At 43.1% G+C, this 24,360-nt stretch overlaps 1 protein-coding gene across 1 annotated transcript in view; it reads left to right on the plus strand.

The window, feature by feature from the left end:
• The window catches only part of tenm2a (teneurin transmembrane protein 2a), a 223,116-nt gene that overhangs the window by 156,191 nt on the left and 42,565 nt on the right, over positions 1-24,360 (plus strand). Inside the window, 4 exon segments of the mRNA XM_019345661.2 lie at positions 2,562-2,620; positions 2,623-2,767; positions 10,351-10,582; positions 22,063-22,301. Coding sequence (XP_019201206.1) covers positions 2,562-2,620; positions 2,623-2,767; positions 10,351-10,582; positions 22,063-22,301 — 675 coding nt within the window.

Genomic DNA, 24,360 nt, shown 5'->3' on the forward strand with positions numbered 1-24,360 from the left:
TTATTCGTTTTGTTCCTGTCCTCCATCTTGCTCAGTCCCCTCTTATTGCCTCTTCCCCTCCTAATTCCCTTCCTCTATTGCTTTCTTCCTCGCATTTTTTTCCTTTTTATTGGCAATAAGTTTTGTCAGCTCATAGCTTCTTGACTGTCCCCCAAACCCCCTCCATACCTCTCTCTCTCTCTCTCTCTCTCTCTGTCTGTCTCTCCTAGTCTTGATTTCCCCGGTTAACCCTGTAACCTCACTGTCTCCCCCCACCTGCATCCCCTTCTCTCCATCAGTCTCTGCCTGTCCCTCTCTGTCCGTCCCCTTTTCCCTCCTGTCGGCCACAGTGTTTGCTTTGCCATTGTTTATCCATTTTTCTCTGTTTGCTCTGATGAGATTGACCGTACACACACACACACACGCAGACACACACACATACCTAAACAGAAGACAAGGCTAGCATGTCTCTGGGGTGTAGTTAACGTGGGGCTGTGGATCGATCCTAGCTCTGGTTTCCATGACGCAAAGCTCTGAGCTGGAGCAGTTTGGACAGCAGGATGGAGGCATCAGTCTGTCTCTGTTTCTATCAAATAAATCTCTGCAAAAGCCGCGACAACACCTGGAGTCAAAGGTGTATTTACCATGATTAATGCGTTTCATTTTGATGCCGCATAGAAGGGCGCGTTAGCCAACAAATATGTCCAACCGCTTTGTTTCTTAAGTGATGTCTGCATTGATCTTTCTCCCCTCCCTCGCCCAGGTGCCGTTTCCCCCCCGAGGCGAGCAAAATTGCATTGTCACTGAAAAAAAAGCCCACCATGCCCCCCCGATCTATCATGCCCTTTGCAGTTTTTGATTCCTGTCAATGCTCTGTGATGGGAAGATGAATGCTGTCAAATTACAATCACACCACATCTGTATTCTGAAGGAGCGCCAGTAAGGGAAAAAAAAGAAAGGGGGGGGAGATAGTGCAATGATGAATGTGCAGCTATCTTTTCTTTTTCTCCAAGGTCTCAATGCTTTTCTGTCTTTCTCCTGCTATGTTGCTGACTGTTTTTGTTCTGTGTGAAAAGAAAGAGAAAGGAGACTGAAAGGCTGTGTTTTCGATTTTTCCGGTGAAGTCTTTGGCGACAAACGAACAAATAGATGAAGTTTGCAGAACTGGAGATGAACTAGACCGCTTCCCCCACACGCTTAAACTTTGGGGGAGAAAAAATGGCTAATTTGTTATTGTAAAGAAGAAAAAAAAACATGGCTGGCTAACAAGGGATCTTACTTTGAAGGAGGAGAAAATAAACGATTGTGTTAAAAAGTCTTCGGTCGACTGTCTAATTAGTAGTTATAATAACCTGAGTCCTTCTGCGGATTGACTGGACTCAGTGGCCTCATTCTTATCATATTGTTGATTGATTGAGCTGCAAATATGGCAGACATAATTATTCTATATTTTGAGCCGTCTCTAAATAGAATTTATTAGATTTGTCTTTGTCCTTGATTCCAAACCTTTGGAGAGTAGAGTGAATTCTCTCCATCCCACTCTTCTCTCTCTGGTGTACGGGACAGCCTGATTGTGTCCACGCATCCCATGGCTCCTACTATTTAAAGACTTGGCTGTTAACTTTCTTTTGTCTTACCCATGTAGAGGACAATCGCATCATGGATGTAGGTCCTAGCAGAAGTCTTCTACCATTGGTTTTGAAACAGGAATCTTTTAATGACGAAATAAACGAAGCTTATAAATCGCACCGTTGGTCAATTCAGTATGCACCTGTTGCTTCATTTGGTCATTTTTTATGTGTTTACAGGAGTAGATAGCATCCTGTGTCATTTTTGGCATGTGTATGAAAAAACATGTATGTATATACGTGTGTGTGCATGTGTGTATAGTACTGTGAATGGCTTTAAACCACTTATATCAATATTTCGTTTAAAAAAAATGAGAAAACGGCACTAAAATTGTCATGACTTGAGAGGAAACTTTTTTGTACTCATTAATGCACTTAGGAGATCTGCGCTGATCATTCTCTGTGTCTCAGCCTTCTGTGATTGTACCCAGCATGTTCTACATTGTTAATATCAGGGGGATGCTCAAAGAAGCAAGTTTAATTAGGGGTTAACCGGATAGCTTTGTTGAGTACAACGTGCGTGCAGCAGGTGTTTCTATCCGTGTGCAGATTTTTAAGCCTTAAAGGTTAAGGTTAGCTCAAATTAAGTAAAGCACAAAAATAAAATCTCTCATTCAGAGACATTTTGATCTTAATTTTATTTTATTTCCCAACAAAGACAAACACATTTGCATTAGCTCTGTCCAAACAGTAATCAGTAATACCAATAAAACTTTTTTAAAAATTCAGATACAGTTACCGTAAAATTTGGGGTATTAAGTTACCTGTAATTTGAGTGAACAGGGCCCTTAAAAAAAATTGTGGCATCTCCTCATTAAAAATATCCACGTCTCCCATTCAGGCTGCCTCTGTGAGAAGGCCCCTGTATCACTGTCAGACAATGCCATCTGTTTTGTCTAACGTCCCCTCCGTCCTTCTCTGCCCCCCCTCTCTTTCTGTCCCTCCATCCTCCAGGTCGTCCACTCCCTCCAACCTCTTCCTCCACCCTGCTCCCTCCGTCCCTCCCGTCCTCCTCGTCCGCCCCCACCACCCCTCCCCTGGCCCGTCTCCACCGATCAGGGAATGCCAGGTGCCCCTGCTGGAGAAAAACTCCACCCACTCTCACCTGGAGCCCCACCCGGAGGATTCATACTTGCTCCGGGCCCAGCCCTCGTCCACTGGTAAGAGAGCGCTCCATTCAACCATCCTTTCATTCTCTCTTCTCTTTTTTTTTTCATTTTAATGTTTGCATCAATATGCCATCCATCACCTGAGTCGATGCATTACCTCATCATGTGTCCATTTCCTGATCTGATTTAGTCGTTCAGTAAAATGCCAAGCAATGCTGCGCTTTAATTTAATGTCACATCTTGTTCGGCTCTGGCCATTTGTTTCTGCTTCTCTGCATTCCACTGAAGTCAGCATTTGTTTGCAGGGCTGGAAATCAAACCGAGGGGACGTTTTTACTGTGATTGCTTTAAAATAATAAGAGAACGTAAAAAATAAATAAATAAAATTTGTGGAATTTGTGGCCAGTAATAGATGGTTTTCTCGGGAAGACGTAAAACCTTTAATTTGGATCATTCTTGGATGAATTCAAAGCAAACAATTACAGCGTCGGGTAATCGTTAGATGACACTGATTGTAATAAAAAACAGTTTATGATTTTTGAATCAGTTGTTGCATAAGCATAAAAAGAACTAATAAAAAAAACTCCCTCTTCCTTTATTTTTTTGTGGCACATGTGACAATCCTAGACTGACAATTGCTGATTCGTTAATGGATTGCATTTTAAATGTAACCCTCCCACCTTTAACAAAAAAAAAAAAAAACAATGATGCAAGGGGAAGCAACCCCCTACACTCTGCAGAGTGCAGCTTGGTTGCCACTGAGTAGGTGTGCTTGTAGTTATTTTCCATATGACATTAATAATCCGCTGGAAAGTGAAAGGTAAGGGGATGATGAATTTTAAGTGCCAGCAGGAGGATCAGCGTAGCAAAGACAAACTAGTTAGTTTCCCCGGCTTTAAGCTTTCTCTTTCATCACCGGGCCCTTCATGTTGGCTGTTAGAGGCCTCGTGTGCTTATATCAGCACCTCACAACTATTTTTCTCTTCTTACGCTATGTGCGCGTATACATGCACGTGCAAACATCTGCAGTGATGAGGCTGTTCATCAGTATACACATTTATTCTCAACAATTAGCTACTGTGGGGCAACTCTATGCCTCCCTTTCCCGCTCTTCCCCTGTTTCTCCATTCCTCTGTGCATCTGCACTTGTAATCAGTAGATATATTTAGCAAAGGCCTGATGGGAGGGAGAGGGGTGGGCAGAGAAGTCCTAATGTGATTTTTGGTGGAATACAATCTATTGTTAATGGCGTTAGGCTCTCCTTTGATCCAGTATAAATCTTCATTAGGGAAGGCCCGGGTCCCAGGTTCAAGAGCAACGTGATTAGGAGGCTTTTAAAATGACGTTACATCAGCCTTCTAATTGGTTTACTGTTTGCTGGGGCAACATCAATCATTAGCCCAGTAACCGCACAGCAAATAAATTCACTCTGCCACTGACACCCTAATGGCAGACACTGGCAAAGAGGGAGAGTGAGGCTCGCAGGCGCACTCTCTCTTTCTCTCATTCTTGTTCGTATACACCCACACTTTCTGTTGTGGGGCTTCTTTCAGTCTCTGCTGAGCATGTACGCGCAGACAGCGAGCAAGAGAGACAAAGAAAGAAAACAATGACGGAGAAGCTGGGAAAGAAGAAAAAAAAGAAGAAGAGGCACAAAGAGGCAAATGGGAGCAGAGAGAGAGAGAAAGCCAAACTTTGACTTCTTGAAGTTGTTTAATGAGACATCTTGCATGAAAAAAAAGGAGAGAGAAAAGAAAGCAGCCAGAACACACCAGTAAAAATAGATGGGGGTGGTGGGGAAGTGAGTGAAAGGGAGACAGAGACGAAGGCACGTAGAAAGTTAAAGAGACACGGGGTAAAAAAGGGTAAACTGATGAGAGCTTAGAGGGTGAAAGGGAGATATTTGGATGGGAGAACAACAACATTCGGATGAAAGTGCCACTTTTCCAAGCCAGGACTGCCGATCTAATGGTGTGCAGAGAGAGTCCTTGGCTTTGGGCATCCATTAAAATCGGCCTAAATGAGTTCAGAGTGTCAGTCTGGCACTGCATAAACATACCCTGGCATGCAGGCGAGGCGAGCGATGGCTGCGAGCAAATAAAACACCTATAACCGGCGACTGTTTATGCATGTGCTGTGAAAGTGCATGCCTGTCTGAATATGTGTTTGGTGTGGTCCTGGAGAGAGTCGATGCTGGGCAGGAAATGAGCCCTACCAAGCCAGGCAGAAACTGACCACAGCGAGATAATCCTCAGGAAACTGCATGCTGCGTGTGTGTGCGTATTTGTGTGTGTGTGTGTGTGTGTGTGCGTGTGTGTGTGCTCCTCTAAAGTAGTCCACCATTACCTAAGCTAACAGGTGGACAGACATGACTTGTGTTCCTAGTGAAGCGTGACAGGTGAATGGGAACGGAACGTTGTTGCCGAGGATTGGCTGGGAATTGGTCTGCGAATGTTTATATGGGAATACTGTCTGGCTCGGAGCACCTGTCTGGGAACGCTCCCTCGGAACGACGGGAGAGCTGAGACGACCAAACGGAGCGTAGCAGATCGCTCCTGGAAAGAGCTAGCGTTAGCGCTGTCTCTGGCCATTCATTATGCATGGGGAACACTAAGCTATTTTTAGCTCGATCCTCTTCTAAAGTGGCTAGCTATCTGCTGCCAGGGAAGCCACCTCAAGTCACTGCCGAAGCAATGAATGTTTAATGGCTTTGTTGAAACAAATCTACAGAAACAAAGGCACAACAAAGACACACTCCCTTCTTCTCCGCTAATGTTATTCTTCCCTAATGGTGCTTATGTAAGGGTGACATTTGCAAAGCAGTTGGACAATTTGTGCATTTGTATTTGTGTGTGTGTGTGTGTGTGTGTGCGTGTGGACTTATAGGTGTGTGTGTGTGTGTGTGTGTGTGGTGGGGTGGTGGGTGCAGGGTAAAATGCACGCATGCATTTCTGCTCAGACTGTTTGTTTTTGGCTGAATTTGATGACTCTTCTCTAGCGGATTATTGCCTCCTAATTAGACAGAGATGACTAGCCAAGGCAGAGGCGGTGTGTGTGTGTGCATGTATGTGTGTATAAATGTATGTCTTTAACTTTATCTCCTCTTTGTGCCAGCACGTGTTTGTTGTGGTGTGTGCAATTGTGTACAGTAAAATCTTAGTGAGAAATAAGCTCCTTTGTCAGGCTGTGTGTGTGTGTGTGTGTGTGTGTGTGTGTGTGTGTGTGTGTGTGTGTGTGTGTGTTTCACCTCAAGTTCTCCTTCCATGCTCAGCCTCAGAGCTCTGAGAAGAATGACAAATGAGGAGCATGTGACATTCTCAGATAGAGGACGCATGAAGCAGCAACACATGGGAATATACCACCCTTAAAAACACGGGGAGCATGGCAATTAGATTGGAAGGGAAGGTGCATGAAAAACAATGAAGGTTGGTGCAGCAGTTTAAAAAAAAAGAAAAGAAAAGAAAAAAAAAGGAAAGTGGAAGCAGTGGAGATATGGGGCGTGAAATAAAGAGATGGGTAGACAGAGGGAGTGAGAGGGATAGAGGGACGATAGGGAGCGAGGGGTGGGAGCTGAGCCCTGCAATGATCCCTTTTTAACTGCTGAATGGGCATTTCTGTCCTGCGCACAGACACACACACACACAGATGCACATCCTGCCCCGTGACTTTTCTCTGTTAACCACAGAAAATGTCAATAAACAGTTTACCCATCCAAGGCTGCAAAACAAACTGCCTTGGTTGGTTCTTGCTGCCAGTTGGCCACACACACACACACACACACGCACACACACACACACACACAAACACACACACTGTGAGATTAATATGATGTGGTGAGGCCCTTCCTCTGGCTGAAGTGTGTTTTACAGGTTAGCAGACAGGCTAATGCTTTTCTGCTGAACGAGGCCGCTTTGAATTGGCGAGCATAATGAACTTCCAGGGATTAGCCTGAGCCAAACGCACCAGCTTACAGCTATAGTCCCCCTCTCTCTCCGGTCGCAGGGGACCTTGGACAAGAATAAACTGGGTCAGGCTTTGACAGCAGTCGGAAGGGGGCTCAGAGCTTCTCCACAAAAAACAAAACAAAACCAAGAGCTGTCAAGTAAACGTTTTCTGTTTACTCACACTGGCGAGTGAAAGAGAGGGAAAAGAAAGGAGAAAAAGATAAAGTGGAATAAAATGTGATCTGCTTGGCTGCTCACTAATTGCTCCATTTCCTTTTTCGCATGTTTGGTCTTTTATCAGACCGGGTTCCTAGTAAAACGGTTGTTCCTATTAGCCTACCTGCGGGTTGTAGTTTGGAAACCACACACTTTATCTGACTAAGTCCCCTATCTTAATTTATTAGAACCATTTAGCTCAAGATTCCTCATTCCTGCACGCCGCCTCTGTTCCAGTGGCTACTCGCGTTTGTGTATTTGTGGCCAAAACAGAAACGCAAATGTTTTCTTCGGTTCTCTGCATGTATGAAAAAAACAGCCTTGTACCTCGGCCTTGCTCCTCCGGCAGACCCCACTTCTCAATATGTTTGTGTTTTCTCCAGTGAGCTCTAAGGGTTGTTTTTTTGGGTTGTTTTTTTTATGGATTTGAAGTCTGCATGAGAACAAATTTCTTTGACATCAATCTCCCGTGCTGTAGCAGAAAAAAGAAAGCAATTTGTCTCTGATCATAAATATTTTGTAGCACGTCTAGAGAGATTTTTCTTCTCTTTTCTGTTTTTTTCTTTCTTTCTTTCTTTCTTTCTTGAACTTCTACCAAAGGTTGAGGGACTTTTTGGAAGAATAGTGCTTTCTTTAAAAAAGTTGTTCTTTTTTTTCTCTGCAGCACATTCTACAACAACACAAGCAGAGCATTAGTAATGAGTCGTTATCCACTTTATTCAGCAAATATTGATTCAGCGAAGAATAAAAGGAACAATCGCATTCTATCATGTAACAATTCAGTTCGGTTAGCCCGACAGAACATGACAGTCGCGGCGGTCCCAGTAGGCTATGAAGAGAGTTAATGCATAGAATTACAGGCAGTACTTTTCTCCGAATTTACATTTTTCTGACATTATCTGGAGACGTGCAATTGAATTTGCTGCTGAATGATAGATAACAGGATTAGCATTTTTTTTCTCTTTTGCTTTGAGTCTGCAAAGCAAAATGCACTTATTACAAAAAGTGGTGGATGCAAGTTTCTGCAGACAGAACAGAGCGTGACTCGATACCTGCGCAACATAATTTAGTGGCTGGATATTTGAAGAACACCCTCTCCGGTGGTTGGAGTGTGTCTGCACACACACACATACACACAGAAGATTTTACCACATTCACGTACCCAGGCTACAGCAGTTTGTGGGAAAAGTAGGGCTGGGAAAAAAAAAGTATTCCTCTTCCATACAAGGTGTGCCATATATTATTCATCCAAATTTGAATGAAAAATCTGTTCAATATTTATGGGAGGGAAAGTGAACAAAAGCATAAGGCATGCATTTTTGTACGCAGATTTAAACATGGGAGACAGCAGGCTGGTCTAGTGAGCGTGGGGTTGCCTAGTTGTATTTTTTGCATCGCTGGGACTGTGTCCATGCCTGCATGCGTGCCCCCCCTAGTATACGGCTTTTGTTTTTTGGGTTTTTTTTTTAATGTGTGTGTGCTTTTGTTGATATGCGTACACTATATAAAAGTATTTATGCAGATAGGGCGCAGTACAAGTTATTTCACATTTATAGGGACATTGCAGGGAGGGGAAGTCTAGTTAATTTTATTTATAAAGTGCTTTTAACAAACAAGGTTTATCTTAAAGTGCTTTACATTTCAGCAAAGGGACACAAGGAAAATGCAAATAAAAGGAAGATGAAAGAGAGAGAAACAATCCTTAGCAAGAAATGGGGCAGTATAGGAAGGAGGAGGAGGAGGGAAGTACAAGAAATAAACCCCACCGCATGCTTTAATATCAATTTACATGCAGAGTTTATGATAGAGAAGGATGGCCTTTCGGGCGGTGTTGTGGCTGCATGTATGCGGGTGATTGCATGCACGCATGTGTATCTGTTTCTCCCAAGAGCATCTTTGCACGCACAAACAGATGTTTAGCGTCTCTCCTGTGTAGCAGAGGTCAGGCCCCATCTTTTTTCCCCCAGTCTCCTTCCCCCTTCTCGTCCCTTCTCTCCTTTCACGAGCATCTGTTCTCCAGCCACGGCGGTGACACCTGCGTCCCCGCGGTATCGCAGAGGAATCAGGTCACCTCGCAAACTGGTTGTCATTACAGCGGGAGTTGCAAGCAAGCCGGGTTCCCCTTAAACACCCATCCAGGAGAACAAAGGAAGATGCATTTGCATGATGTAGATGCAAAATGCATTCGCCTTCTGATTTGGTTTCTATCTGTCAAAAGTCGTCACCCCCCCTCCCTCCGCCACACACACACACACACACACACACACACACACACACACACACACACGTGAACAGGCAAATATCAAAGCAGAAGAGCAGACAGGAGAGTTCAGCACATCCACACTTCTCCCTTCCTCTCGCACGCTGTTTCTTTTCTTATCAAATCCAAGAGAAGATGACATATGGAGGAGGGCAAGTGTGATCACGCAGCTTGACAAAGCAGTTGCTTTTTTGTTGTTTTCACCCCACACATATGTGTGTGTATGTGCTCCAAACTTTGATCAATTGGAGAAAGACGACGCACAAAGTAAACAATCTCATAATGTATCTCCATACTCAGTAATGATGAAAGTCTGATGCGTGGCATCGATGAAAGAAAAAGCAAACGATGTCGTAAAGCCGCGTGAAGCATAAATGACATGCAGGTTTTGCACTGTCATGATATGTAATTTTTTAAGCAGCTGGCAACAAAAAAAAGTATGTTAAGATCTCCTGTACCGTATAGTATGTGGTTTATTGATTTTCCCGTGCAAACCCACACACGCACGATGAAGATGGGCTCAAATCCCCCACTGATTCATGGAAAGAGGGAGAGGGGGAGGGAGGGAGAAGTGTAATGTGTGAATGGGTGTTCTCGTCTGAGTCATCCGGGTTTGTTTTTCAGCTCTCTCACTCAACAGTCCATTAGCTCATTGTTGGAAGGGCTGGTATTGGATTCTAGCTGACATGTTCCCCCAAGTCTGAGAGCAAGAGATGAGGGCGCACGCTGTGCTGAGTGCTCTAATATTGCTCACACACATCTTTTTGCTACTTGGGGGGAAAAAGAAATATGGAGGGAAAGCGTAAAAGTAAGACAAGGAGAGAGAGGAGTGGATAAAAATGAAGATGGACAAAATGGAGAAAAACGTGAATCAAAATGTAAGAAGATGATTATCAAATTCCACGTATCTGTTGAGCTGGAATTTCCTTCTCAAATAAGTTATCGACCGTTTGGAAAACATGACACCTACTCCGCACCAAATGATTGCAGAGGCAAAAGTAGTACATAATGGAATGATAATGAAGTTATTTGCAAGCTGAAGAGCTTTGCTTTTGACATACTGCGAAATAATCACCAAATATCAAATAACATTTCTGTTCTGCTTTTGGGTTTGTAGCATTTTGGAGCCGAGTCCTTGATCCCTTTGATCTGAGACTCTATTTTCACACAGAAGTGTTTTTCTTAAATTCGTCTCTGTGCTTGTTTTTTTCCAGGGGCTGCCAACCACCAGAGTCAGACCACGCTACGACCTCCACTGCCCCCTCCACACAACCACCACACTTTGTCCCACCAGTCTGCCAACAGCCTGAACAGAAACACCCTGAGAGGCGGACGAAACCCCATTCACGCGCCCGCTCCGGGGACGGGAGATGGTCCGACCACCCCTGAGTCTGTCCAGTTACAAGACAGCTGGGTGCTTAACAGTAACGTGCCGCTGGAGACCAGGTCAGAGTATATATTTTCTGTTTTGTTTTGGATTGTTTTTCTGTTGACAGGTTTACCTGACGCTGATATCTGGAGCCACTTACAGTAAGCACAGCAGTTGAATAAGCCTTGAGTAATCAATAGTGAGGAATGAAAGGTCAGATCCATTCAGCAACATTTCTGTAAGCTCAGTGTGGCGGTGTCAGACAGAAATGTTAGCAGAGAAAGAAAGAAGCTGTGGTGTATTTGGCCATGATGTAAAATAACAACTATTCACTCACTAGGACTAACACAAAAATTGTTACACTAAAAATGAAAGAATACTTAAGAACTTAAAAAGGAAGGCAATTAGGGAACTGGGAACAAATCAATGGAAGGTCTTGGCAGACTGGCAAAAAAAATATTAGACTCCATGGGCCATGGACACTTTTAAAACTATGTCCTCTTGAAATAAATGGTGCTGTAACCTTAGTGATGAAGTGACTATTTAGTAAGCTGCTGTGGCTGACAAGCTAACTGGTAACAGAGTGTCTTAATAACACTGGCTATCTCTAGCCAGTAATAAGCTGTCGAAGCTTTTTTGCCGTGGCAACTGCTGGCAAGCTTTTGGGAGCCTTTTAACTAGTCTGTGTTTAACTGTGAGTTAATGAAACAGCAGCCCTGAGAGGTCAAACACACTGGAGCTTAAGAAAAAAAAATGCACAAATTACACATTGGAAGTATAAAAAAAACTAAATCTCACAAAACACAACAGAAGTGTTTCTGGGGACACAATAACTTGACGGATCAGCTGCGGAAGTGAAAGGAAGCAAAATGGTAAATGGCCTGTATTTGTATAGCGCTTTACTAGTCCCTAAGGACCCCAAAGCGCTTTACACATCCAGTCATTCACACACACATTCACTCACTGGTGATGGCCAGCTACATTGTAGCCACAGCCACCCTGGGGCGCACTGACAGAGGCAAGGTTGCCGGACACTGGCGCCACCAGGCCCCTCTGACCACCACCAGTAGGCAACGGGTGAAGTGTCTTGCCCAAGGACACAACGACCAAGCCGGGGCTCGAACCGGCAACCTTCCGATTACAAGGCGAACTCCCAACTCTTGAGCCACGATCGCCCGAGCAAAGCATGCACTGAGACATGCTTATAGGAAGCGGAGGATGTGTAGGGTAATGTGTGTTTACGTCACATAGAGCAGCGGTCCCCAACCTTTTTTGCACCACGGACCGGTTTATGTCCAACAATATTTTCACAAACCGGCCTTTAAGGTGTCACGGATAAATACAACAAAATAAAACCAGTACTGGTACCAAAAAAAGGAAGATTTATTCATAACACAGGGGAAAAGACCCAGGGAAACAGAGTTAATAATAAATCGATAAAAAATAACGATAAAAAACAATAAAAACCCTGAAAACTATAAGTTTCACACCCGAGCCTCAACTCTCGCGGCCCGGTACCAAACAACTCACGGACCGGTACCAGCCTGTGGCCCGGGGGTTGGGGACCGCTGACATAGAGCAATATAATACTATGTTGGCTATTGGCCGTTTATTGTTAGCTTGTGACTTCTGCAACTGCTCTGTCATGTCATTGTATCCCAAAAAACACTAATGTTGTGTTGGACTCTCACAGTCACTGTATAATAGCACCAAAATCTGTAAATATTTATTATTTAAATATTTGCATTCTTGTGTAAGAACAGAGACAATTAATATTAATTAATTAATAATAATTTGCTTAGGCTCCAGCTTAGTGGTTTTTAGCAAATTACTAGCAACATTCCACTTAACCATTCATCAGCTGCTTTTTCTTGAAATCTACATATAAACAAATCAAAAACTTTTGTCTTTTTTAAAATATTTTTGACCATTAACAACAACAAAAAAAAATCTACCCATCCCAGCTTTAAAACGAAAGGTCCACTTTGACATCTCCATTCCTTTAAAGGTCAACGAAGCTTTTAACACCGAAAAGTGGAAAAGTAAAATGTAGACACTTCTCCAGCTGTAACACAAACCTATCACAGTCCGAATATTCATTAACTCCCGTCTACAAAGCTGTGTTCACCAAAATCCACCTTTTAAAATGTGATCTAAGCCTGTGAAATTTCATTGCAAACTTTACCTCAGAGCGCTGTACAAACTACTCTGCCTCCACAAGAGAAACCACTTATTGCAATTGCACTGGAATTAACTGACCCTGTATTTGCTCTTAAAATGCTGCTTTGACTGTTGTCCTTTTTTGTTATTTAACACCCACCTAACACCAATTTATTTTTTAATTCAACAAATCACTGATTGACTCCACCATGATGAGTTTTGTATATTTAGCATACTTGTTATAAAAGTTTTGGAACCCTGAGACATGGATATCAGTTATAGGCACTGTGAGAGGGGAGCACCTGCATGAAGTGCCTGAATAATACAGTTCAGCTTATTGTCTCTTAAACGTCCATAATTAGGTCCACAATATGTTGCACAAAGATACAATTTCTGTAATTTTTCCTCTTTTATACCACCACAATGGATTTTAAGTCAAATATATGATCAAAGTGCACACTAGCAAGGGTTTTACAACGTTTTGCATTAACTTTGAGACATTTTCAGAGTCCCAGAAATAATTGTGTGTTTGTGACAAACATCATCACGACCAGGTAAGTCCTCTTCTCTTACAGACATAATAGCTGAACTTGATTCAAAATGTTGAATTTGCATTTTATAGTTTCTCACTATCAACAGACGTCAGTGCAAATATGGTTGCCATAATTAGGTTGAACAAAACGAAATGAACCTATCAGAAATAGGAACAACTTTAGGGGTGGCCAAATCAATAGTTTGGTACATCTGGCACCAAAAAGGCCTGAGAGACCACAAGTACAGTGCACAATCACAGAATTATTTCCATGGTTAAGAAAAAAATAAAGTGTAAAACTCTGATTTTACTCAAGAAGAAGAAGATCAGATCAGCCAGAAAACATAGTATGTAGAAGGGGTAAGGAACAGCTCAGGTACACCTGCAATATGGATAATGACCCATATACAGGAAAATTCTTCAATGGCAAAGTCAGTCGTTTGTTCTCAGCCAAAAAGAGAATGCTCTTGATCTTAATAAATATTGAAATTGAATACAAAGAGACCCACGCAACTGGAGGTGGCTGCAAAAAAAGCGGAGAGCATCTCAGTGGAGGACACACAGCATTTATGTGATGTCCACAGTTCTAAACTTCAAGCAGTCACTGACTGCAAAGGATTTTCATCCAAGTACTAATAACAATGCTTGTATTTAAAATTGTTAGTTTCTCAGTTTGAGCCTCTGAAAATCCAGGACTGTGTTTAAAAATTAAGCAGTTAATGCAAAATGTTTGTAAAAGCCCCAGAATTAAAGCTGAAAGTCTGCACTTTAATCACTTATTGATTGTATGCTTTAAAAATCCATTGTGGTGGTGTACAGAGGCAAAACTACAAAATGTCTTTATCCAACGAATTATGGGCCTAACTGTATCTGCACTGTTTTAGTTCCCAAAGCAACCACGATCTCACACATTTCCTCCATTATTTCTAAACCAGTATATGAACCTTTAAATGAAAAGCCAATTGCTCCAGGCTGTGATTCATAAAAGTGTGCTGCTCAGTTTCCTTCTCTACCTCATCCCCAAACAGGACACCTTACAAAAGAGTATTATGCATGCAACCTGGAGTGAAGAAGCAGGAAATACAAACCTTTTCACACACTCTACACATGTGGGGTGGGTTTGTCAGTACACAAAGAACACTTACCAGGAAAACAGAGCATTCATGCAGGGTATTACTATTCATGAAGCATGGCAGTGAGAGGGAGGCTGCCTGCATGCTTGTTCGCATGCGCGTGGTCAGTCTCCGAGCATTTACTCTGCAAGCTGTACTTGTGTTTCTCCTGCTGGGTGCTGAGGCTTCCAGCACTGATGGGCCTGGATAAACTCCCCAGAGCGTTGGACCTGTGCAGTATTTATGAGGCCTGGCGATGTTTAATTCATCCCCACTGATCTCAGGTCTATGCTCAACCTGTGCTCACACATTGTGCTTGTATGCATGATGGGTAGGAACAAGAATACGTACACCTTTAAAAAGAAGCTGTTTCCACTAGCAGTTTCTTCTTCTAGGCCTGCGTTGTCATGTTTACGTGATTGGCACAACATCACCCGAGGTGAAGGACGATTTGGGGTTTTTTTGCAGTTTTTGATGCAGTGATCTAGGATGAAAATAAAATGTATTTAAAGTTATAAATCCTTTTTCGCCTTACAACTGCCATCTTTGCAGATTTGAAGCGTCTCACACACACACGCCCACACTGTTGAGGCCTCTACAGTGCCAGTATTTGGTCATGTTCAGGTGGTGGGGTTTGGCATGGCTCAGAGCCTGTCGCTGTGAATGGAGCCCAGAGCAGCACACAGAGTATTCCGGCTCCACCCTCCAGCCCAGATTGGGCCCTCCTCTCCGGTCCAGGCTATGGTGGAGGCTGGGTGTGCTGGCTGGAGCTGCTGGAGTTGCTGGAGCTCGTGATTGGGACGGAGCCAGCCAGGCAGAGCCAGCCAGGCAGAGCCAGCGAGTCACACCATCCCTGTGCTGGCAGAGCCTGTCCTCCATCTCATTATAACCTGCAGCTATAGGAAATGATGAGCAACCTGTTCATGTGAGGGGAGGGAGTGTATGTGTGTACGCTCGTGTGTGTATTTGCATCCAAGCATGTGTTTGTTTTTTGTTTTTTTTAAATCAGACTGCTCCCCACTGTAATCATATGTAAATCTTGGCATTTGTTGTCCACTCATTATGCATTGCGTGTGTGTGTGTGTGTGCGCGTGCGTGCGTGTGTGTGTGTGCACATGCGTTTTGGCTTGACCCGACAGTGTGACAGCGGTGAGAGGATGAAGATTGATCACCTAAGAACACCCCAGGGCTTGGATGACTGGCAGAGACAGAGAGAGATAGAAACAGACGAGGGGGGGGGGGTTATATAGCAAAGAAATGTAAGTCAGGAGAGTGGGAGGTGAGAGGGCGGGGGAATGTGGAAAGGAATGGTTTACGGTAGAGGAGGGAGAGATAAAGAAGGAGAGAGAGGGAGAGAAATGGAGAGAGGGGGTGATTGAAGGAGATTGTTTTGGGGAGTGTGTGTGAGAGATAGAAAGGCAGAAGAGGGAGATTGAGGCCCGCAGAACATGGATACATTTACCCGTGTGAGATAAATGACTATAGACGGCTGATGCCGCTGCGTGTGCGTGTGAATGAGAAACACAGAGACAAAATACATTTCTCTGTGTGAATGCGACCGCATGTGTGTGTGTGTGTGTGTGTGTGTGTGTGTGTGTGTGTGTGTGTGTGTGCGCACGCGTGATTTGTGTGAAAGCATCTGATTTCCAATCGCTCCCTCTGAGCTCCTATGGGTGGCTCATGCCAGGTTCAATCTCCGTGATCTCGGGATATTCCCTTGCACCCCGGCACGCTCCTCTGTGGGCCACAACCCTCGGGGGTGGCGGAATAAGATCACCGAGAGGGTTGCGGCATCTCAATTTATCTGGAAGGAGCTGGAAAGGAAGGGGTGGACGTTACTACTGGTTACTTTCAAATGCATTACTGTGGGGACAGATACAAAGATGTTACCTGTTGGAACGACAGGCAGTGAAGAAGAAGGAGGAGAGGCAGTATATCTGTTCCAAATACTGTACGCACTACTGTAACAGGCACAGACCTGTGTAACATCAAGTTTATTAATGACATGACCTCGTATTCATACATTAAAGCTACACACTCAGTAATTTTTTAATGTTATTTAACAAAAACAAAAATGTTGTACTTCTAAATATACATTGATTAGTGTGTAATTACATCTTCCAACAAACTGACACATTCTCATATATACAATCCATTAAAAATACATAGGAGCATACACCAGTTTGTTGTTCCCCCAACATATTTGTTGGTCTTCCTCTTCACCTCAATGACAAGAACATATGCATAACATACTCATTCATTTCCAATGTTGTCACAGTTACTTATTGTCAGCAGATTAGACAAATGACCATCTCCAGACAAAAGTCGGCTAAACAACAGCAGCAGCTGGTTATAAGCTAGCGTTATACCGGCTAATGTTATGCTCAAGTGTTCTAAAAATCAGACTTTTAATCTGATAAACAAGTTTGATGTTTTATGACTTTTATCACTGAGTGTCCGAGTCCACTTCAAAGGTAGTTTCACTAATGCTGGCCAACAGCACCTAACAGCGGCTAACATGAGCTAATAGCGGCTAACAGAAGCTAATAGCAGCTAACAGAAGCTAACAGCAGCAAAAACAACAGTGCTTATCAACAAAAACATTCAGCATATCCTAAGTAAGAAGCAACTGTAATGTGATTGTCAAATTTTATACAGAAATGCATAACATTACTGCATTTCTGAAAAATGTAATATGATTACAGTAATGAATAGCAAACACGTTCCACCCAACACTAGTAGTGCCGTTTTACCCACAGAAGTTGCCTCCTGCTGGCCATTAGAAAGAATGCAGTTTTAAGAGGCTAGAGGCTAAGTCCAGTTTTTATATAAAATCAATGAGCCAGCGCCTAACTGGCTTCATTCAAAAAGGATTTCTCAAATGTTCCTTTAACTAAATTAAAAAATGGATAAAACTCCAGTACAGCGCCTAGTTTGCCAGGAAAAAAGAAAAATCTGAGATTTATACATAATCAGGCTGGATTTGTTTATTTTTGCTTTTCATGAACATTAGTAGCCCTCTGAATTTTTCTCCTCATCTGCACAACAATAAGCAAATGAATCCCCATCTACTGTATCCATCTGCACACAATTTTTTCCTACAATCGTAGCAGGTAGCAATACTCACGACTCCGTCCTTGAGCATCTTCCTCTCCCTGGGCTTTTTGTTTCATTCTCAGATCTGACTGTTTTTCAGTCACCCCCATACCGTGTCGACCTCCGTTAATTGTTCTCTACATCTGATGATGACTCTGAAAGTGCTATGCTAAGCAACCGCATGTTTGTGAGAGCTGAGAATATGAAGAGTGTGCGTGTGTGCGGGCATGCACAAAGCTTGTGTGTGTTTGTTCGCTCAAGGGGAATGCGAGCTTTGACTTCCTGCTAATTACCCAGCATGCTCTCTGTTCTGTGGTTAATTGTCCAGGTCCTCTTTTTCTCTCAATGGGGAGCGGGGTTGGAACGGAGTGAAAACACATCCTCTCGTCTTCTCTCTGTCTTCTAATCTATAGCCTTTATCTCCATTGTCTATCCTTCCCCTCTTGTGTCACTGTTTGTTCCGCAAGGATGAAAATTAAACACTCGGTAGCACATACGGGGCAATCTCATGAAAGAATACCCACATAAATTTATATTTTACTGCGCGTGGGTGGGCGCCTGTGTGTGAGCCCGGGTAAATGTGTGTCAGTGTGTGAGTCAGTTTTGGCTAATGTTCTGTATGGATGTGTGTTGCATATATAAGACAGAATGCATGACAGCGAGGTAGCGGTGGTTAAGGGAATCTCTGTCAGCTCTCTCTAATTATGTGTGACATTTCCACGCTGGACCCCTGTCAAAAACCCTACAATAGGCACACACAAAAGCACAAACACAAATACAAGCGCACACACGCACACACCCCAGCCTAATGATACAGAGTTGTGATTGCCGGCTGCCTGCTATGATAGAACCCCTCCATAGTCCTCAGCAACATAAATCAATGTCAATTACCTCCCCAGAGCACATTAGACACTTTCCATTCCTACTCGTAATTAGTATGGCCCATAGACATATTCCCATCCCACACCAAGCTCACAGCGGAGCTTCTGCACACAAACAACAAAGCCAGGGAATGAAATGATTTCACTGCTTAAGTTCAAACACATACCAGCACATCGAATCATACGCTTTGTGTGGCGCAGAATACAAACAGTTCAGCAGCTCACCCTCCCCTTGTGCTCACACGTGCATTATTTGAGTATTGCCATTAATTACCGCTGGCCTTGCCATCACAGTGAGTCAGCAGCTGTGAAAATGAATTGAAACGAGCACATGAGCCGCTTGACCTTGGACGGCGCGCCTGTGTGTTTGAGCATATATGCATGCATGCCAGACCATATAGGTTTATGCAATGCATAACAATGTGTTGATGTTGGCGAGACTGAGAATGTGGTATTTTTAGACAATAACCTCTTTTTTCTTTGCGTGTCATCGCCTCATGCTCTTTCAGCCTCTATCTGTCTTCAGCTTTTTTTTCTCTCTTTTGCCTATTTTCTTTTCCTGGAGTCACGGGCCATACCTGACAGCTAAAAGAGAGGAACAGGGAGAGAAGCGATGGAAGAGGGGAAAAATCCAGCAAGATAGCAGTCCAACAATCAGTGGCTTGAAATGATGAGAGAGAAAGAGAGAGACAAAGCACAGACTGGCTGAATAATTGATAGAGAGTGGAACAGCGCTCCCAAACTAAATCTTCATGCTCTGAGCACGTCACCTGTTTTTGCCAACTGTTTTCAGATGAGCGGACATGCTGTTATGAAACAGCAGTGATCAAAAGGATAGAAGACCACAAAGTGCAGTGAAACACCTTTTTAAACAGAGATCATCCAGTCCAGTAACAGTGGTGGGTTATTACTGGTCCCATTAGACTAGTCTGAAAAGAAGAGAGAGCAGGCTGCAGAAGAAAGAGGACAACTCAGACACACATCTGTGCAGGAATGAGTCATTTGTCATGGTGTGGAGGTAGAGAGAAAGCACGAGGCTGGGGACTTGGAATCTGCTTTACTCCAGCTTGTCAAAGAGAAACCCGGCAACCTTCTCAGATTTTTGTGTTTTGTTCGACCGCATATAAAAGATAGACGGGGCTGTCACGATGCCGCCCACTGATTTGTGGACTACTGTTGGCATTTTAGCCATCATTATCTTGGAATTTTGAAACCCCATGTGATCATATTTAAACTACGGGGTAGAGCTTATGGTTTATCCATTATTCACCATTATATTAACTGGGATCAATTCAATTCAACTTTATTTATATAGACCCAAATCACAACAACAGTCACCTCAAGGCACTTTATATTGTAAGGTAGACCCTACAATAATACATACAGAGAAAAAAAACCAACAATCATATGACCCCCTATGAGCAAGCACTTTGGCGACATTGGGAAGGAAAAACTCCCTTTTAACAGGAAGAAACCTCCGACAGAACCAGACTCAGGGAGGGGCGGGGCCATCTGCTGCGATGGGTTGGGGTGAGAGAAGGAAGACAGGAGAGGAGACATGCTGTGGAAGAGAGACAGAGATTAATAACAAGTATGATTCATTGCTGAGAGGTCTATTAACACATAGTGAGTGAGAAAGGTGACTGAAGAAGAAATACTGGTAATGGTTAGCGAAAAAAACAGGTGAAAACCAAGGATACTGTATGCATACAGTAGCACCGATCTCAGCTAAAGCTACCCTTTATTCATTTATTTATTTATTTATTTTGCTGTATTGAAGAAGACTTAAAACCAGTGAATGAGACCATAAAGTCACCAGAAAATGTTTTCTGAGCTGATAAGTCAAGTGGGTCATCGGGTAATTTTCTCATGGGCTTCTATACACTCAGATATTCTTCTATTTAAGATTATTTCAACATTATTAAAGCGGTGGGGGATCATCTTGACAGAGAAAAGGCACAAAAGGCAGCCAACATCCAAAGAAGAGCTTTGAATGTCCTTCAAGAAGCCTGGGGAACTATTCCTGAAGAGTTCTTAAAGAAATGTCAAGAAGTTGTCTAAGAGAGTTCATGCTGTGATGAAGAATAAAGGTGGTCATATACAGATCTTCAAGCTGGTTAGATGTGCGCAAACTCTGTTTTTGCCTGATATACTCTGTTTTAATTTCTATTTGCATCTGTTTCCTATTTTACTAGTAAAACATCCAGAAATGAGGGGTTCAAGACTGGTTGGTTTGGGTTTTTTTCATGATTTATAAAGACTTAGTAGTAATTTGGTAGTAATTAGTTCCACCTCTTCATAATGCATTCCACCAAGTCACTGCTTAGTCCTGTGAATCTGGCCAGATTAGGCAGGAGATAAAATTAGAAGTCAGATTTTAAACAAACCCCTGGCTTTGCCAAACATTTAGGAAGAGAAAAACATACAAATTGTAAAATAATTACCCAAATCCTAAACTGTTGGCTTGTTTACTCCCCGTCCTATTGTCTCGCCACTTTCTTGGCCTGTCAGAGTAATTATTTTTTGTGAGGATAATGTTATCCTAACAGAGAAGTTATGGAAATAGTTTAGCATTTGTAATAATCCAAAATTATCCATTAATCATGACAGAATGCTTAAAACCCAGGCTCTAGGCCTCACACTGCATTTAGATGAAGTAACAGCCAAAAATTGTTTCCTCTCTTTGCAGAAATGTCTGTGCGGCCAAGGTTCATTATTCACAAGATAAAAGTAGGAGAGCATTCAGAGAGCATCTTCATATGTGCACACAAACACACACTAGCAAACACACAAACAAGCAAGTTCCACAAAAATCTGGCACAAAAAGACTTTATTTTTCTGTTCACTCATCTCTGAGGCAGTGGAGTGACCTTCTCTCCTCTGATAGATCACGCTCACCTCACCTGAGGGCTTTGTTCTGTCATACCACCTGAGGTCTGCGCAGGGGCAGCTTCTCACTCGCCGTGTGAGCTGTGTGTGTGCATGCGTGCCATGAAAGATGTCACAAAGGTTTCACTGAAGTTCTTCTTCTTGTGTCCTTTAAAAGAGTCTTCAAGTGCAGTCTTTCTCCTTGCTATGGCGAAAGTGTTCTTTCAAGGTCAGATAACAAAAGAAAATCCGAAAGAAGAAAGGGACTTTTTTTGTAGGAGGGAAACGAGGAAAGACATGATTATAGGAATAAAAAAGGGGGGAAAGAAGAGGAATACTGGAGTGGTAGTGAAAAAGAAAAGATAAGACAAGAAATAGGAAAAGCAGCTGGGGGAGGGGGAGCAGCGAAAGAGTGAGCGGGTGAGCAGGTGCAGTGATAGCAGAGGATAATGGGTAATATGAGCAAAGGGATGATGGTTCAAATCCCCCTTTTATCCTCTCTCTGAGCTCTGACCCCACCTGGACAATGAGGACAGCAAAAGGGGGACAGCAGCGATCCTCGCCAGCCATTAAGGGTAGAAACGACGCAAATTATAAGTGGGGTGAACAGAAGAGAAGCGAAGCCACAGAAGAGCAGGTGGAGGTTAAAAAGAGACCTCGGACTGGAACAGCACTGAATTGGAGACACAATCAGTTCAAGGATGTTAAAACCCATATGGCAGGAAGGGTTCATCGGAAAGTAAATTGGACAGAAGCTTGCACATATGCGACCCTGTCATCCAGACGCTTATTAGGTTATAGTTTGGTGTGTTTGCACTCAAGCAGAGCTTGTTTTAACCACTTACTTTATAAAGCGTCTTTCTGTGTGTGTTGATTTTTCTTTTTTCACCCCTTTTTCTCATCTTCAGGCATTTTTTGTTCAAGACGTCGTCAGGGACCACCCCTCTCTTCAGTAGCTCCTCCCCCGGATACCCCCTGACCTCGGGAACAGTGTATTCTCCACCGCCTCGCCTGCTACCCAGAAACACCTTCTCCCGCTCAGCCTTCAAACTAAAGAAGCCGTCCAAGTACTGCAGCTGGAAATGTGCCGCGGTGACAGCCATCGCAGCCGCTGCCCTGCTGGCCATCCTGCTGTCTTACTTCATTGGTAAGTGAAAGCAACATTTTTATGAAAAGGGTTAACCAGATTTTATTTTATTTTGTTGTCTATATATACACCCCTGAACAAATACAAGCTCAGTCGCCACACTGTGTTGCATTGACCTAAAATGCATAAACCTCCCACACCTCCACAACAAAGTGTTAAGTTAGTAGCCGCTGCCTTTAAAACACAAAGCAGATTCAGAAGGCGTGAGCTTTGTCACTTCAGTCGACTGCTGCACTGTCAAAATCGACCCCAGCTGGAGCCTCGGCCTCCACTCAGCATCAGTGCACAGGCAGTTAGAGAGGCAGGAAGATACACAAACCGCAGCATACCGCGGCTGTTTCTGCAAGCAGGTATCAGTCAAGGTAGGAATCCTAACAGACCCAGCAGGAAAGTGGATGTTTTTCACTGATCTGAAGCCAACGTGCGATAGTCATACTTTAAGGAATGGCAGATACTCAGAGGAGAGCACTTACCCAGCACATCAGGAAGAGATTCTGATGGGCTGTCTACCGGCGAATCTGTGTGAAGAGAAGGGAGCAAAAAAATACAAAACATTGCTTGGAGTGTGTGTGGGAGTGTGTGTGTGGGCATGGATTTTATTCCTTCTTGACCTCATTCACTGGACAAAAGAATGCAGACCTATGCATCTGTGTGTGTGTGTGCGTGTGTGTGTGTGTGTGAGGGAGAGAGGAAGACAATAGAAGGAGGAGGAACAGAAAATGAGGAAATGTAATTATGTATGAATGTGCATGTTTGTGTGTTTGTCTATTTCACTGTGTTGGTGTGTGTGCAAGAAGGCAGATGTGCCACTGAGCCCCTGATTGGCCTCTTACCCGAGAGACCAGAGTCAACAGATGGGGGGAAGAGTGGCATCAGCAGAAATAACAACCCTCTCTACATATATTATTAAGATCATTTTTTTCTTTATTTATAAATATATTTATCCAAACGTGACCACATCGATCTAACCGTCCATAGTGAGTTTGTGATATATGCAGCCATATGTGTGTCGTATGCATCCCGACCTACCAAATTTTATGCATGTGCACTCCAATCTGTGCATGTGTCAGTATTTGTGTGATTTGTGTAACCCCCGTGGAGTGCCCTTGACAGTAGTGGTGTGTGTCCTCCAGAGCAGATCAAGGCCTCTTGCCGAGGGCACACAGTAAGATCCATTCTCTCCTGAGCTTTACACGGTCACACTGCAGTAGACAGCCACATATGGAGCCACAAAACAAAAGCCGGGAGAGGGACGAAGGACGGCAACCGCTGCCCTCATACCCCCTAACCCCCCCGAAATCCTATCCATATGTACTCAAGGGCACTGAAGCGCAGAAAGAACCAAAGACCTCCCGTTATTCATCTTTTACTCGAAGCGCAGAGCTCACCTGGGGCTTTAATGACACAAATATTTGTTTTCTTCAGAACATATAATTGTTAAATGAACATCTAATTGGGGAAATAAATCAAAACATTTGTTTCAAAGACTAATTTTTGCTTCTACCTTTCTTTTTTCTTTTTTCATACCACTCCATCAGTAATTTTTGGGTACCTGCAGACACATAAAGCTTGTTAACAACAGCCTGTCTTAATAATAGGTACTATTAGATTGTTAGCTATATTATAAAAGATTTTTTTTATTATTGGTGTATTTACAGCACAAAAGAGCAAGCTATCCAGATACCCTGTCAGTATTCTGTATAATATTGCATTTTTAATGGAATTGCATGATTAAGGGAAAATAGAGTGTAATATTTTTCCCTCTAAGCCCCACTTTCTGTATATTTTTCAGTTTTATTATATGCCAAATAGTGTGTGTGTGTATGCTTCACCACCAAACTTAATTGTCCAACTGGCTATAATTCAGTAAGCTGAAACAAAGCTGAAATGATACTTTATTGTTATTATTACTATTGCTAACTGTGGCCCCTTTTCAGCTGTTGTAAGGAAATGTTTTTGCTCCGGTGTTTTTTCTACGCTGAACAAAGCTGTAGCAGTGCTGCCAAGCCTGAAACCCTTGTGTTTACCATGCTTTTTGTAGCGTTAATCGTGCAGCGAG

Source organism: Oreochromis niloticus, linkage group LG2 (genome assembly GCF_001858045.2).
Source record: "Oreochromis niloticus isolate F11D_XX linkage group LG2, O_niloticus_UMD_NMBU, whole genome shotgun sequence".
Classification (NCBI taxonomy): domain Eukaryota; kingdom Metazoa; phylum Chordata; class Actinopteri; order Cichliformes; family Cichlidae; genus Oreochromis; species Oreochromis niloticus.